This window comes from Gekko japonicus, unplaced genomic scaffold (genome assembly GCF_001447785.1).
Source record: "Gekko japonicus isolate JY-2015 unplaced genomic scaffold, Gekko_japonicus_V1.1 scaffold1344, whole genome shotgun sequence".
Taxonomy (NCBI): Eukaryota; Metazoa; Chordata; class Lepidosauria; order Squamata; family Gekkonidae; genus Gekko; species Gekko japonicus.
This window is the reverse complement of record NW_015164226.1, coordinates 230,581-246,692: the sequence shown is the minus strand read 5'-3', so window position 1 is coordinate 246,692 and position 16,112 is coordinate 230,581. Positions and strand designations below refer to the sequence as shown.

Genomic DNA, 16,112 nt, shown 5'->3' with positions numbered 1-16,112 from the left:
GCTTAGCTTCCGAGATCTGATGAGATCAGGCTAGCCTGGGCTATCCAGGCTACACCCACCTCCTTGGTAAGTGAGCTTGCTATTCTCCCAGGTAGGACTGCGCAGAAGCCACAACGATGAAAAGGGGGTTGCATTTACCTGTAACCGTTGTTCATCAAGTGGTCTTCTGTGCAGGAACACATCCCTCCCTCCTTCCCCTGCTGTGAGCTGCTCTGGTCTGGTCTCCAGCACCTCACAGCAGCAAAGGGAGAACTGAGGGAAGAGTGCTCTCCCTGCCTCTGTCACGTGATCCTTTGGGCAGGAAAATGGATACACTGGAGATGGAAGGGAGGGGGAGCACTCTTAGGCTTTAGAAAAATCTTAGAAAAAGCTTGGCAGCAATTCTGCGGGTGTGGCCTGTGACTGCACAGTCCTATGTGGGACTGCAAAGAAGCCACCACGATGAACATGGAGTCTGCAGAAAGACCTTGTCCACAAATGTAGCATGGACATAGCTCAATAGATTTTTTTTTTTTTTAAATTAAAACTTACCAAAATTCAGTCGCATTAGAGGGGAAAGAACTGAGGCCCAGTTCACTGGCGGATACTGGTAGTCTTCTCCAGTTAATGCAATGGGTGCCAGGGCTACCTTTACCAAATGGGGAGGAACTAGTTCAGGGCCTAAAACACAATCAAGAGTTGCAGCTTCAGTGTCAGCTCTAAAACCACTGAAAGGACCACCAGCAGTTCTCGGTGGCATTTTACTCTATACTAAAATGTCAAAATAAAACCTTTCCCCAGTAAATGAATCTTATCTCCCATGTCCTTCTCACTTCCTAATGTAAATGATATTAAAGTAAAGCAAACATTAAGAGTAGGATAGGTGGATTAACACACATTGGCGTTACAGAGTTTGAAGTTAACTCCAGAGAGGTAGCCGTGTTAAGCTTCTTGCAACAAAAATACACAAAAGTACAGTTGGAAGTGTTATTTTAACTAGTAAAACAACACTTAATCAAAGTGAAGGTTTTTGTAACTTTTTTTTACAGCGATCGAAAGAACACTTGTTCTCCAGGGGAAAAAGGTTACTGAGCAATCAACCAAAAGGTGCCCCGCAAAGAAAACTTAAGTTACACTAAGGAGGGATGGCCTAATACGTAAAGAGTGATTCATGTTGGTTATTAAACTGAGCTATTTTCAAAGCATGTCAAGAAAGGCACCAAAACTTTCATATGCACTTGGCAATTTACCAGTCTACTATCAATTAGGGCAGAACCAGGTGAATCATGGGACTCCTAATACCATATTTTAGTCTACTATCAATTAGGGCAGAACCAGGTCTTGTGAAGGTGGGAATCATGGGACTCCTAATACCATATTTCCCTTATTTGACAAATGGTCGAGGAGGACTTGCAGGGGAGAACTACTAGAGGGCAGAGTCAGAATACTTAACCCTTCCCTTGGCTACCAACTGGAGTTCAGGGGAAGTTCCTGCAGGGAAGAATCTATGTCTGGCGGAACATTCCCGTGAATCTTTCTCTGAGAGCACACCCTCCATCCCTTTAGACAATCCTGGCAAACATGAATTTGGGAATACACATTTGCTAAGATAATGTGTAGGTCTGTCCTTAAAAGCATATCAGATGCTACATAAATATAGTGTAGGGTTGGGGGAGGGGGTGTTGGGCGTGGCTTGCAAATGCATTTATAAGCTTTACGTTACTGGCACATTATTGACAAGTCGCTTGCAGCAGTGTTGAGGAGCGACAAATGGATCTATGCTATGCTTTTGGTGACAGCATAGCAAGGCCACAAGACTCACCATTAATTCTTGAAAGCTTTTTTTTAAAAAAAAAATATTCTCATTGTCACAGCTGCTGCTTTACCTTTCTTTCCACCATCAACAGCAAAGTCAATGGCTGCCCTAAGGAAGCTCTTCTCAGGCAAGTAGCTAAAGTCTGGAGGAACTGTGAAGATAAAAAAGATACTGAACATCAGGACAATAATTTGTCTCAGGTCACCTTTTTAAATTTTAAACTCAAAGTTTAACAGTGTTCTTGGACAGCAGCTGGTTTCTCGTGGATGAATGTATTTGAGCTGTCTTTTCCCAGCCCTTACATGTTTCCATAGATTAGCCAAGACTTTCTACTTACAAGAGCTTTATTATTAAACTCTGACCTCAATTTTTAAGGCACTGATTGCTGTTTTTAAGTGCTTTTATTGTTCACATCAAGGGCTATTTTTTTGCAGGAACACACAGGAACGGAGTTCCTGCTGGCTTCAGAGTTGGCCACGCCCACTACAGCCAAAACCTCTGCATGCGTGGCTACATAGGGAAGGCCTGGAGAGCGGCCCCCCCCCCCCGGCGACTCCAAGGCAGGGGGGGCGGGGGTTGGAAGGATCGGGGAGGCATTTAAATGCCTCCTGTGCCTTCCCCGGCCTTTTCAAGGGCCGGCTTGCCTGCGCTCCCCGCAGCTGCAGGGCGCCCAGGCAAGCCAAGGGAAGGCATGGGGGTGTGGCCTAATATGCTAATTAGCTGTGCTGTCAGGGGTGTGGGCTAATATGCTAATGAGTTCCTGCTGTTGGGTGTAGCCTATTATGTTAATCAGTTCCTGCTGGGCTTTTTCTACAAAAAAAGCCCTGTTCACATCTGTATGCTAACATCTTGCAAGGCCCTGTGTAAGCCCTTTTTTGTAGGGAACCCAGTGACAGAGTAGTCTAAGAGACAAATCCACATATTCAATGCTGATTCTGTGAACTCAGGAAGACCATGAGAGGGAGTGCAAGGAGGGCTGCATCAGTGCTTAGTTCTCGTGGCCCTTTCTTACACGTCCATGGAAATGCTCATCGCCGCTTCGGGGTTGGGAAGCAATGTTCTCCCGGCCAATTTGGCCAGGGATCCTGGAGGCTTTTTTGCCATCTTCTGGGCATGGAGCAGGGATTACTGGGGGTGTTGGAGGGGGAGGTAGTTGTGAGTTTCCTGCATTGGGCAGGGGGGGGGGACTAGATGACCCTGGAGGTCCCTTCCAACTCTATGATTCTATGATAGTTTCATATCACAGAAGAGCAGCCACAATCCAGTTATTCCAATTTGTTCTCATACCTACAAGTGACTTGAAACATACACAGTGAAAGCTGGCTTACCAGAGGCTCGGCTGTGGGTTGCAGACACACTGGAGAGATGCAGGTGCCCCAAAAGCCATGCTGCATTTGTCTGAAGGCCAATCACTCCAGAAAAGCTGATTACCTGCAGGAACAACCGTCACATATGCACCATGCAACATCATGGCTTCCATAGTCTGAGCTACCATAACTGAACATTGCATCAGGAAGAAGAGGGTTATACATTTCTTTTCCATTCTCTAAAACCAACCAGGGCATTCAAAAGCGAGACATCCATGTTGCTTCTTTAGTTAGATGATGAGACTTCTGCATCCTGAGCATACAAAGGACTTTCTCACTTGTGGCACCAAAATCTGAGACTCCTTCCCTAGGGAGATTCGCCTGTTTCCCTCTATTGGTGTCTTCTGCCAGTGGGTGAAGAATTCTTTGTTTCATTTAGAATACACCCCCCACCCCCACCCTGGTAATGGTTATTGGCCCTCCTCCCTGGTTTTGGTCTTGTTTAAATGTGTTAATTGAACCAGTTTATAATTTCAAATGTTGTTTTTAATTCTCCAAATGTTCTAATGTTTCCACATGCGCTGCCTCGGGGACCCTGATTGGGTGGAAAGGCCGCATGAAAATGTTTAAATAAACAAACAAATCTAAACATTGCAATTATTCACGCTGCCTTCACTGGGAAATGAATACTTGGGGTGGGGGGGCTGTCAAATTGTGATGGCTCAAGTACCACCCTCACCCAGGTCCACAGGAATATCATTCCCTGAACTGGATACTATGCCCTCTTGAAAAAAAAAAAAAAAAAAATGGGGAAAAAGTCACCTACAGACACTGAGATATCACCACATGACAGCATTTCAAGTCAGAAAAAGCTGCTGGTAGAAGGCTTCAGACTCTGCTGAGCAGAAAAGTAAAAGAGCAACTTCAGCCAGAGAAAACCTCCTTAGGCTGAAGAAAGGCTTCAGACTTTGCTGAACAGATCAGGACTTTATGGCTGGTGGATAAAGCTAATTATTGTTCCTGTGGCAGAATGTGCCTGCTATGGCCTGCAGGCCCCATTCCACCCTGCCCTCCTTGGGGGTTCCCAACTCCCTAGAGGGGCTTTTCCTTTTACTCTCCCGTAGCCTGCTGCCACCACCTGATAAATATAAGGATTTCCCACTGAAGGAATCAGGACCCTCAGCTCCCCTTCCAAGCCTTGCCTCAGTGTCTCCTGCTAGCCCAATGCCTGGCTACCATGGGAATACTTTATTGCTTTGGGTGCCCCTGGGGAAATAGCCAGTTGCCGACTGCTTGCCTCCCCCCCTTTTGGGGCTCCCTTTTCAAACAGTGTGTCTGAAACACTCCAATGCCTGGCTACCATGGGAATACTTTAATGCTTTGTGTGCCCCTGGGGAAATAGCCAGTTGCCAACTGCTTGCCTTCCCCCTTTTGGGGCTCCCTTTTCAAATAGTGTGTCTGAAACACTGGGGGTCTATGTGGTACAGAGAACCGTTCCTCCCGTCAAAATATTTATTGAAAAGAAATGTTTACAAGCATATTTTTACCACTGCACAAGACTGAAGCAAGGAAGAACAAAAGATATTGGCAAAATGCAAATCCTCTGTCCCTCTGTTATACGTACTCTAACTGATGGGAAAATAGGACAGGCTCTTTAACTTAGCTTTTCTAATTCTCTAAAGATCTCCCATTACCCTAGAGCTTGCTCCCAGCTTTTTAGGCCAGCCGCATGGTCCGCAATGGCCACCTGCTCCCAACCTCAGACAAGAGGTCCTTCCCGTTCAGCATCAAAAGGAAAAGAGAGCTATTTCCTGGTGCCCGAAGAATTTATCCTCTCTGTTCCTCCTCCCCCTTGATACCCAGTCAGCCCAGGTCAACGTTTCCTTTCTTGTCGTCTCCAAGAAGTTCCTTCCTGAAAACCTATCTCATATAAAGTCCTCCCAGCTCCAATTCCCTGTTAGGAGAAGGAGGGGGGAGAAGGGGGACAACTTGACCATTCCATTGTCTTTCCATTAGCATTTGTATGAAGGTGGCTGATCTCCCCCCCCCTTCCCTGCCTGCTCCCAGCTCAGGGGGGGGGGGCTTTTAAAAATGCACAGTGAAGGCTCCAGGAGACAAGGCATTTCTCCACAGTCCCATTCCAAAACTGCTTTCCCCCTTGCCTTCATCCCATGCCCATGGCTGTTAGGCACTTACTCCTTTCAGCAAAATAACAGGGGAGATGCACTGCTGTTCAGTCACAGCAAGTACCCCACAGAAGGCTAAAGGAGGAACTATAAGCAGCAAGCAGCCTGTCTTGAGGCTGCTCTCTCAGCTGTTCTTCCATTGCATTAGCATGGCCCCTACTGTGTCACCATGGGAATTCACAGCAGCATGTAAAGGTAAACTGAAGACTATCACCTGACTCAGGGTTCTGATGACTTCATTAAGTTTGCTTTGAAACTGAGAAGACTGGATAGCCTCAGATTTCAGCTGTCAACGAAAGGGAGAAAAAGAAACAAATTATGAGCAACTGAAGTTGAAGCTGAAAAATGAAGTGCTTAAATAGCCACATGTGCAGTATGAAAGACTGCCAAACCAGAGATGCAGAATACATTTGTAGATTTATAAGACTTGCATGATGGTAAGAACCATTGTTTTATATTCTTGGAAAAATTATACAAAAAGCATTTTAGTACCACATTGTGTTATAACCCATGGATTTTTCCATCATAAAAACTTTATTCCTGCTTGGAAAATTCTCAAAGCAGTGATTTTTAGTGCTGCTTTACAAGGAAAGTTATCCTGAAGTCATGTCTCTGCCCAATAAAATGACAAGTCTTCTGCAGAATCATTCACTTCCCTTTCAGGAAGCTCGGCCTACTAGGAAAGAACCAGCTTTGCTTCTTGCGTGGGAACTCTGAGCAGCCTAAGTAACAATCTCATAATTTCCAATTCTGCATCCCCCTCCTCTTCTCCCTTTCTGCTAACCCTCTCTGTGTGTGAGGATGTATGGAAAATCCTACCACCTGGTAATTATTTAGACTATGGACACTGATGGTCCTATTGTTACCAAATGAGCAACACATGGACACTTCCTCACCCATCTGAATGGGATTCAGGTCCAAACTCAGAGCAGAATGGATACCGTGTCCTCAGAGGTTTGGGATCAAAATGAAAAGCAATGGCGCTCCAAAGCAGGCTTAGAAAGGAGAACAGAGGCGACTGAGAACCAAAGTTGCAGGCAGCCAGACAGAGCAATACGTTAGGACATTTCAGAACAAAATACCACATTTACCCATCAAGACCAGGACCCGATTCTGGCACTGGTCCAGGAGTTAACCCCACACAGAACAATATGTACCTCAGGAAATAATAGGAAGAGGGGAATAAACAGATGAGAGCAGGGGTCATTTCGTAGAAAAAGAGCTAGGGGGACTCATTAGCATAACTCATTAGCATATGCCACACCCCCTGACATCACCGGAAGTGTGTCCTCCCCACAGCCGGCGGTGACCTCCAGCGGGCACCAGCAGGGAGCTCCAGGCCCCGCCCTCCCGCACCTCACCCGGGGGGATGGCGTCCCCCCGCGTCCCCCCCCCAAATGACCCCTGGATGAGAGAAAGAAGAAGGGGGGGAATATGACATATCCTTTTCAGCACTGGGGAATTGTCTGGGGTGGTCTAGTTCTGTTGATCCTCAGACCAGCACACCATCTATGGCTTGTGTGAAGGGGTGTCCAAGGTAAGGTGCTTGGCAAAGGGGCCGGCCAGAGGATCCAGCAGCAATTTCAGGCAATAATTCCCAAGACCAGGTGAGGCTGGGCTTAATCAGAACCCAGGGCACCCAGATAGGAGGCAAGATGGTAAGCAAGCACACTGGCATGCTCAGAGTGGCATGCGCAAGCTGGCACTGTGCTGGCCATGTGCAGGACGACCTGTGTATTGGGAGTGCAAAATTTGACAGCAGGAAGGGGTCTCAATTAAAGGAGTCAAGTACAATAGGGAATGAGAGAGAAAGGCTGGATGAGTTAGAATTAGCACCTCTGATGGATGGAAGACGGAGGGCAAGGTGGAGTGACAGAGAAGCTAAGGAGGGACTGGAGACGTTAAGGAAGCTTGGCTGGTCCATCTGAGCGAGAACTGACTATGAAGGCTCTGACTGGCCAGTCTGAAGCTGATGTGAAGAGATCTTTGGCACGAAGGGAATAAAGGTAACCATACAGCCCTGTATGGGGGAGGACAGTCTATAAATCAAATATAATAATAATAAATAATAAATAATAATATAGCCTTCATTATGTCAAAATATACAGCCATGGTATACATGGTGCATAGTAGCCATGGTGCCTTGGTTGTGCTGGGGTCAGTCTACTTCTCCGGATTCTTATAAAGGTCCTGAATACCTCAGTGCCTTCCTTGATGTGCTGGCCATTGTCTCATTGTCTCGGGGGCTCAGATACAATCATTCTGAGTGGCTAGTCCCAGGCTGCCAGGCTCACTTTCCTGCTAACCATTCAAGTTCCATTTTTGCCAAAAGATTCTGTAAAACCTGGCAGACCTTTACAGATGTGGCAAAGGCATTCTGGCCATGTGCTTAAACAAAATGTTGAGGAGTAATGCCAACAAAATGGAGACATAAGAACATATAAGAACATAAGAGACGCCAATGTTGGATCAGGCCAAAAGCCCATCTAGTCCAACACTCTGTCACACAGTGGCCAAAAATACCAGGTGCCATCAGGAGGTCCACCAGTGGGGCCATATCAGTCTTGGGAATGCTATACAAATACTAACTGCTGTCTATCAAGGCTAATTACTCCTTCACGCTTTAGCATGACCAAGAAATACATCCTAAGGTGGGGCTATGCTGGTAGGAGCAACCATAACACACCAGCCATCACAATGACAGGCATTTCCGCTGAAAACAAATTGGTTTCTTATATTTAAAAGAGAGAGAGAGAGAGAGAGACTGATTGATTGATGGCAGGCAGTTAACTACTTGGCCCATTTTACCTGTATCATGCTTCCTTCAGAACCCACCACAGACACCAGACCGTTGACTGCTGCTAGCCGTTGCATTGTCGGGGATCCCTGAAACCCAAGCAAAGCCAGCATGTCACAGGCAACCACATCAAGTAGAACAGTTGACAACAAGCACCCGCTTCTTCCAAGGGAAGATGGGTCAGAAAGCCTTTGCCCAACCAACTTTATGAAAGATATCCTGAGACTGGAAGCTAGGATGCTGCAAACGGTACTGAGAAACAAACAGCACCATGCAGAATATACCCCTTCTTTCAGGACCCCATGAAGAGCAGGGCAGGCACACGAAAAATCAACCAACGGCTTTTTAAAAAAAATGAAAATAGACACGGGAGGCTCTAATTGGAGAAGACAAGTGATGGAGAAAGAAGAATGCTTTTTTCCCCTCCAGCTGCTTTGCTCTCAAAGTCACTCTCTTAACATGTTTTTCTCACCTGTGGGGGTAAACGAAACCCTGGACACAAAAAAGAAAAGCAACTGGGGCAGAACAGCTTTGAGCACAAAAAATAGGCAGAAGGGGAAGAGAAGCAGCCTCCACCACTCCCACTGCAGGTTTCCCCAGGGGAATATTCAGTGTGTTCTATTTATTTATATTTTTTAATTTATTATTTCGATTTGTATCCCGCCTAGCCACAGGACTAGTGTGTGTGTAGGGATCAAAGGGCCTGTCTGAACTCCCTGTGCACACTGAGTGAACATTGTCAGACCAGACCTTCTGGGGAACCATCATTGCCAATCTCCAGGTGAGGGCTGGAGATCACTCAAAATTACAACTGTTCTTTAGGTAGCAGAGATCAGTTCCCCTGGAGAAAATGGTGGACTCAGTGTCATTATACCCTGCTGAGGTCGCCACAGCAAATTGACACTGAGTGTCCAAGGCCGGGGCACCCGCCCAGAGCCTCTTTCTAGAGGCCGTTGTATTTATTTCCACAACGGGCCTTTTTCCTAGTACATTAATAAATTTCTTTGAAAATTATCTAAACATTCTTCCATTATTTTTCTTTACCAATGCAAAATTCAAAGCTCTGCAATAAATTTTCCTTATTTATCCATCTATTTGGATCTCTAATGAAATTTTCCCTTTTCTATTCTTCTTGCCAATACATTTAACCACAAAACTTATATACATAGCTATTTCCATTCTAACTTAGTATTTGTTAACAAAAGCATTAGAATCCTTCTGTGGTTTTCATTAGAAAATTATCTGCACATCCTGACCCTTCCTTTTCATTATTAATATAAACTCGAAGAACTCTGCTACCAATTTTCTATATTTCTCCATCTGCTCAGGCCCTTACTATAGTAATTTCTTTTCTATTCTTCTTAGTATTGCCTTTTACAGCAAAACATGTAAAGATATCTAATTTTATTGTAGCTTAACATATAATTATTGAAAAACAAAACATTTGAAACCTTCTGTAGTTGGTTCCACCTATCTTGATTTTTTGCATTACATCCATTCAAATCATTCCTATATACCTGGACCAATGTTAAACCCATACATATTAACTACTAACGTAAAAAAGGGAAAAGAGAAAAAACTCTAAATATGAAGTAATAGTTCTATAAGTTGCTTTGCTATTTATCAAAGCATCTTAACACTATTTTCTTTTCTTCTTTATAGTTTAGTTTCACTTAAGAGAAGGAAATTACATTTTAATAAATGCTACACCATATTAGTTAAATACACTTCAAGTTTAGTAGGCCCATCCTATACAGAGAAATATTAAGATTTCTTAATAACACTTCATTTATAATTCGTAGTTTTTTTCTTTTTCGTCAGATATGTTCTCATCAGTAAAATCTTGTCTTTGTGTCTTTTCTCTTTATAGATCATGTAGGTTTGCTTTGAAGATGCCAATATTAGACTTAAGTTCATGTTTAGTTGGAGAGTTTCCTTCTTCCCATTTTGGAGTAAAGGAATAGAAATCTTGGATTAGTTCTTGCCTCTGTGTTTTTTCCTTTTATAGATTCCCTGGGTTTGCTTAGCATTGAGGATTCTTAGTGCAACGCTTGCAAGTCTAATTTTTACCTCCTGGGTTGACTTAATTCTCCCAAGTTTAATTGTTGCTGCATTCTGAAATGGTGCAGTAGTCATCTTGAATCTTTTCTTATCTCTGTCCTGGTTCTGTTTTGCTAAAGTCTCTTCTTGCTTACCAGTTGGTTCTTTGTCTTTAAGACTTGGTTGTAACAATTTGTCTCCTTTGCTTGTAAATTCCTCTGGAGTAGTCAAGTTTACATTAAGTAGTTTCTCACAGGTGTCCTTAATTGCTGATTTAATTGTAGTCACAATCATTGATTTAAGGTCATCCCATGAAAACTGAGTCAAATTTTCTTCCTCTAAGTTGTTCACCGCCTTTGTCTCATTTTCTGCTTGAAGTTTCATTTTGTAGTCCACCTCCAAGTCGTTTTGTACTTGAGAATACATTTTTCAGTCATCACCATCACTATTTATAGTCTCCATTGCAGAAAGACAGAAGTCTTATCTTGTTGTTTACCCAAAAGCCAAACCACATCACTAAAGAGTTATAATACCAAACACATTAACATCCATGAACCTCTCATAAAGTCAAATAGTTATTATTCATATACCTTGTAGACTTAGCAAATTTCTATGAGGCAACATTGTAACCAGAAGTTTTCTTTAAAATGGGTAAAGATCCCACTTTCAGTGTCTCTATGTTTCCTTCGACGGCGGAAGACAGGAAGGCGTGGCGTGATCTGGTCCATGGGGTCGCAAAGAGTCGGACTCGACTGTGCGACTGAACAACAACAAATGTTTCCTTCTCTTTATGGCAGAGCACAGTAGCTTAATCATTAGTCTATATGTAGTCTATATTCCATTAACAACAACAAAAAAACCCATAATGATGAGATAACAGTATTTGTACCCCCCTCTTTTTTCGGTTTGTAAAATTTTTAGAACCTTACTTCCATATATTTTAGATGCCGTTTACTCTAGAGAAGGGGGGGGAATGCCGCTCCTCCTTCTCTCGTTTTCTTGATTTTTACCAGGGGGCTAATTCAGGAAGTTTCTTAATTCTTTGTAGATTTTAGTTGCTTTTAGATATATTCACAATCTTCACCTCTGTTGGAGGCTTAGAGTCAGTTCTTTGTTTAAGTTACACACCCACCTCACCCCGTGTCCGGTAGCGACAGCTAAACTCCAAAGGGAGGATCTTTGTCCGCTTGGTGCTTCATGAAAAGCCTGGTTTCCCTTGCTGCTGCCACGAAACGGGAGTACCAGCCAAGATTCCCATGCCAAGAGCTTGAGGCCCCTCAAACCAAACGAAAAAGTCGGCGTGGTGAGAGGGCAACTCTCCCGTGTCTGCGGCGCCACGCTGCAACTGGATTTCATTAAAAAGTTTTGTTTTGAAAAATGTTTAAGTGAGCCAAATTTGTCTTCCAAGTGGGTCAGTGTAGTCACTGGCTCCACCCTAGTTATGACCAAGGTTCCCTCTAAGCTGTGGAATTTTGTGAGCAAAAATTCTACTTTGTGAGCTACTGGCATTAAAGTTGTGACCAAGCGATTTGGCTACTGCATAAATTAGCTTGCTCTGGAGCCCTCCTTCCTGAGCTAAGGCAAAAATGTGTGAGCCTGAGCCTTAAAAACTGTGAGCTAGCTCACACTAACTCAGCTTAGAGGGAACAATGGTTATGACCCCGTCTAGAACATTCCCCAGAAGCCTTTACAACACACTCCGTGATGTAGCTAATGTACAAGGGCTCTTCAGATGATGATCTTTTGCAGAAAGTGTTCCCTGAAAAGTAGCAAGTTTGCAAACCACTCAAGTAAAGCAAAGACAGTCCAAAGTCTTTAAATCTTGAAACAGTGATCACCCTGTATGATAGAGTGATTTAAAAACACACATGGATTATTTTTAAAGAATTTGCTTCTTAGACATGACTATCACTCCACTAATGCCTGACTAGGTTAGTATGTCTGACTAGCAGACCCAAGTTCAAATCCCCACTCCGCCATGGAAGCATGCTGGGTGAACTTAGTCCAGTCACACATTTTAGCCTAACCTACCTCACAGAGTTGTCATAAGGATAAAATGGAGGCCGAAGCAGAAGCAGAAGAAGAAGAATGGATTTATACCCTGCCCTTCACTCAGTCTCAGAGAAGCTTACAATTTCCTTTCCCCTCCCCTCCCCACAACAGACACCCCGTGAAGTAAGTGGGTCTGAGAGACCTCTCTCAAGAACTGCCCTTGAGAGAGCAGCTCTGAAAGAACTTATGACTGACCCAAGGTCACACCAGCAGCTGCATGTGGAGGAGTGGGGAATTAAACCCAGTTCTCTCAGATTAGAGTCTGCGCTCCTAACCACTGCACCAAACTGGGGAAAATGTAAACCACTTTGGTTCCCCTAATGGGGAGAAATATGGGGTATAAATGAAGTAGAATAAAATAAATGTCAAATGATCACAAAAAAAAACAAAAGAAAACCCACACATACATACAACCATTTACCTCAGCAAGTACAATTTTCATCCAGGCAGGAAGGAGCCGGTTGCTCAGGTCTTCTGCTTTTCCATGTCCAGATACAGACAATCCATGAACAATGCTGCCCAATGCTAGAGCAAAGCCTGAAGTCTGGCACGAAAACAAACAAAAAAAGTAGCCATTTAGAAAATCAATTTGTGATCAGATGCGCACAGACAAAAAAAGGGATCTCAAGCTTTACATACAACCTGCTGATTAGTTTCTGTTAATTTCTGCAACTTGTTCATGATTTCCTCAGCTTCTGCACCTTCTATGATTCCAACGCTGAAAGCAGACACACAGATGCAGGAAACTGAATAAGCAAGAATCTGCATAAAAGAAAGAGTGACATGGAAATTTAAAATAAATCAGTGCGCCTTTTAAGCTTCTTTTCACACACACATTTGTGTGTGCACACAAACACACGCATGCAACTTCAGAAAGCTGAAATTTATATTGGAGAAAAGAATGGAACAGCATGTGTAGAACTATGAAGAATATCATTTTACCTCCTGGAATGTTCGGCTTTGATATTCTGCATCATCCAAATATTGACAAAGTTTGTGTAGTGAAGCAGAGACATGATCTCGAGCATCGGTTTGACCGCTGTGACTCATTAATGACAGAACGAGTCCTACACCCAAGATGCATCCAGTGCTTAAAAGGTAAGAGAACAGAGAATGTGTGTGAGCTAGGGGAACATCTGAGCCGTATTTTGATCACATGCACAGCAAACCCAATTTTTCCCCTAGGGCAGGCACATCTGTCAAATTATACTTGTTTCTACAACCGTTAGGTGAAGAGTTAATGTTGATGCACGTAGGGCCAGGTAACATATATGTACGTGACTTGATTGCTCATTAAAGGATTTGCAGCTGAATAGAAGAACCGGCTTAAAAGTATTACATTTGAATTGAATTAAGAGTAATATGAAAGTTTTGTATGATTATCTGCAACACCTCATTCAAACATGTTAGTCACCACTAGTGTTCCCTCTAAGCTGAGTTAGTGTGAGCTAGCTCACAGTTTCTTAGCCTCTGGCTCACACATTTTTGTCTCAGCTCAGAAAGGATGGCTCCAGAGCAAACTACTTTATGCAGGAGCCAAATCGCTGGCTCACAACTTTAATGCCAGTAGTTCACAAAGTAGAATTTTAGCTCACCAGACTCCGCAGCTTAGAGGGAACATTGGTCACCACATGACAGTAATCAAGTGATGACCTTTCAAGTGTGAAGCAGCCCTAAGTCTTGATTCTGACATTACTCTTGCAGCGTGGGAGCCACTCCGAGGTGGTCCTTGCAATCATAATGCTAGTACAATCACCCAACACGACACCGCATTGGACAGGCAAATGATTTGGTTACTTTCCATGCAACATGGCTGGCCTTCATGAAATGAAAGAACTGCGACTTGGTTTGCAGAATGTATGTCTCATGGAGAAAACAGACTGTATCAAGGAGGAAGGGGTGTGTATACTGCCTTGAGCCTCTTGGCCGAAAAGCAAGATAAAGATGTAAACATAGGTAGACGCTGCATAGGGACTGCACACAATTCTCCTTCAAATATCTTGTACTATGTCGAAACAAGGTATATAGACAAACACACAATCTTTTAGCAGGCGTGAAAATTTCCTGGCTATTAATAAATCTCCATGTATTTACAACATGTCTATGGCACAGTATTAATGACCCAACGGAACTCCAGAAAAAATGACAACCCACGCAACTATTCATATACAGCACCAACAAAAGCATTAAGAATTATTTCCCGCTAGATGGCAGCAGTATGTCAGAGATGGCTCTTGACAATGGGCACCAGAGCCTGTGCAATAAGATCTACAGCCCGCCTTTTGGTAGCATGAAAAATCTGACACTGATGATGCAGGCATTTTTTAAAACTTTTTTTTCTACGATTAGTCATTCTTTTAAAGGACCTGTTTATTCTGTTTCTCATCCGTGGTTTAAAAATTAAAATATTCATTTTCTATTGAAAGACTGTTCTTTCCAAATGGTGGGTGGAGGTTGCCAGATCATCAGGCAATCCATACATCACCACATCAATGCATGTGTTACAGTGATTGTTTGAAATCTAGTAGTTGGGGAACATTCAAGAGGTAAGAGATACATCAGTAACTCCTGATCCTGGCAGTCTCCTGAATGTGATCATCAGTGTTCACTGATCTAGGTCCAAAAAAGGAGGGAAATATATGATTGTTTCCACAAATATATTAAATTCATCCGACAAATTAAATGTCAAAACAAATCACCAAGCATGGACAATATACACCTGAGAATTGTTAAAGAGCTCAGATATGAAAATGCTGATCTTCTAGCAAAAATATTCCATTTGTCACTAAAATATAGGTGCCTTACAGGAAGACTGGGAGACAGTTAATGCAACAACAATATTTACAAAAGTACAGGAGAGCCAGGAAAGCGCAGGCCCATTGCACTGTCACCTGTCACCATTATTTAAGCTAGAATTATTAAAAATATAGAAGAAAAAGCCTTGATGGGGAAAAATTTCATGCCTTCTGCAAAGGGAAGTCCTGTCTGACCAACCCATCAGAATTAATTTGAGAACGTCAACAGTCGTGTAGATAGGGGTGATCTGGAAGCAGCCGTAGACTTACAAAAGCTTTTGACAAGAGTCCGTCAGCAAAGCTCCTCAGCAAATTTAGCTGTCATTCCTTGATAGAAGAGTGGTCCTTTTATAGATCTGTAACTCATGAAACAACATGAGGAACAGGGCAGGAGGACAGTCTTCTGTATGTATGGAAGTAAGCAGTTCTGGTTATAGATTTGCATTGGGACAGGTGCTATCTTATTTCTTCACAAATTATTGGGAGTCAGGCATTAATAGGAGACAGCCATTTTGCAGATGACATCCAATTATTCAAGACAGTGAAAGCCCAACTGGACTTCAATGAACTCTGAAAGAGTATCTCCAAACTAGAAGAACAGATAGTAAAAGGGAAAATGCCATTCAATATATGTGTAAAGTGACAATCTGGAGGCAAACAAAAGATTAACTTCACACATTTATAGATGGGATCTAAACTAACCAGGACCAAGATCTTGGACAGATTGATGAAAACATCAACTGAGTTGGTAAAAGGAAAAGGTTTCCCTTGCTTGAAAGTCAGTCGAATTCGACTCTAAGGGACAGTGCTCATCTCCGTTTCCAAGCCGAAGAGCCAGCACTGTCTGAAGACTTTTCCTGTGGTCATGTGGCCAGAATGACTAGATGCCAAGGCGCACAGAACACTGTTGACTTCCGGTAGGTGGATCGGCGATGGCAGTTGCTCTCCTCGATGCCCGAGGCAACTAGCGCACTCTCGGCTTGGAGGGGTGCCACCTCAAGTGGCATCCCTACGGAGCCCTTGTGAAGGGTTCCCAGGCCAGGGGGCTTTTGAGGGTTAGCCTCTTCGACGACTTGATGCCGGAGAATAGAGGCTCCCCTCCGCCCCGATGGTCCAGCCGATGGGTGACCTTAGGGTACA

The 16,112-nt window shown here is 43.5% G+C and overlaps 1 protein-coding gene across 1 annotated transcript in view; it reads right to left on the bottom strand.

Annotated features, from left to right (window-relative positions):
- The window catches only part of FOCAD (focadhesin), a 175,828-nt gene that overhangs the window by 26,738 nt on the left and 132,978 nt on the right, over positions 1-16,112 (bottom strand). The window contains exons 29-36 of the mRNA XM_015408559.1: positions 13,120-13,267; positions 12,820-12,939; positions 12,599-12,721; positions 8,097-8,174; positions 5,503-5,574; positions 3,124-3,226; positions 1,866-1,946; positions 532-660 (exon numbers count right to left, since the gene is read on the bottom strand). Of these exons, the coding sequence (XP_015264045.1) occupies positions 532-660; positions 1,866-1,946; positions 3,124-3,226; positions 5,503-5,574; positions 8,097-8,174; positions 12,599-12,721; positions 12,820-12,939; positions 13,120-13,267 (854 nt within the window). The remainder of the gene's footprint in view (positions 1-531; positions 661-1,865; positions 1,947-3,123; positions 3,227-5,502; positions 5,575-8,096; positions 8,175-12,598; positions 12,722-12,819; positions 12,940-13,119; positions 13,268-16,112) is intronic.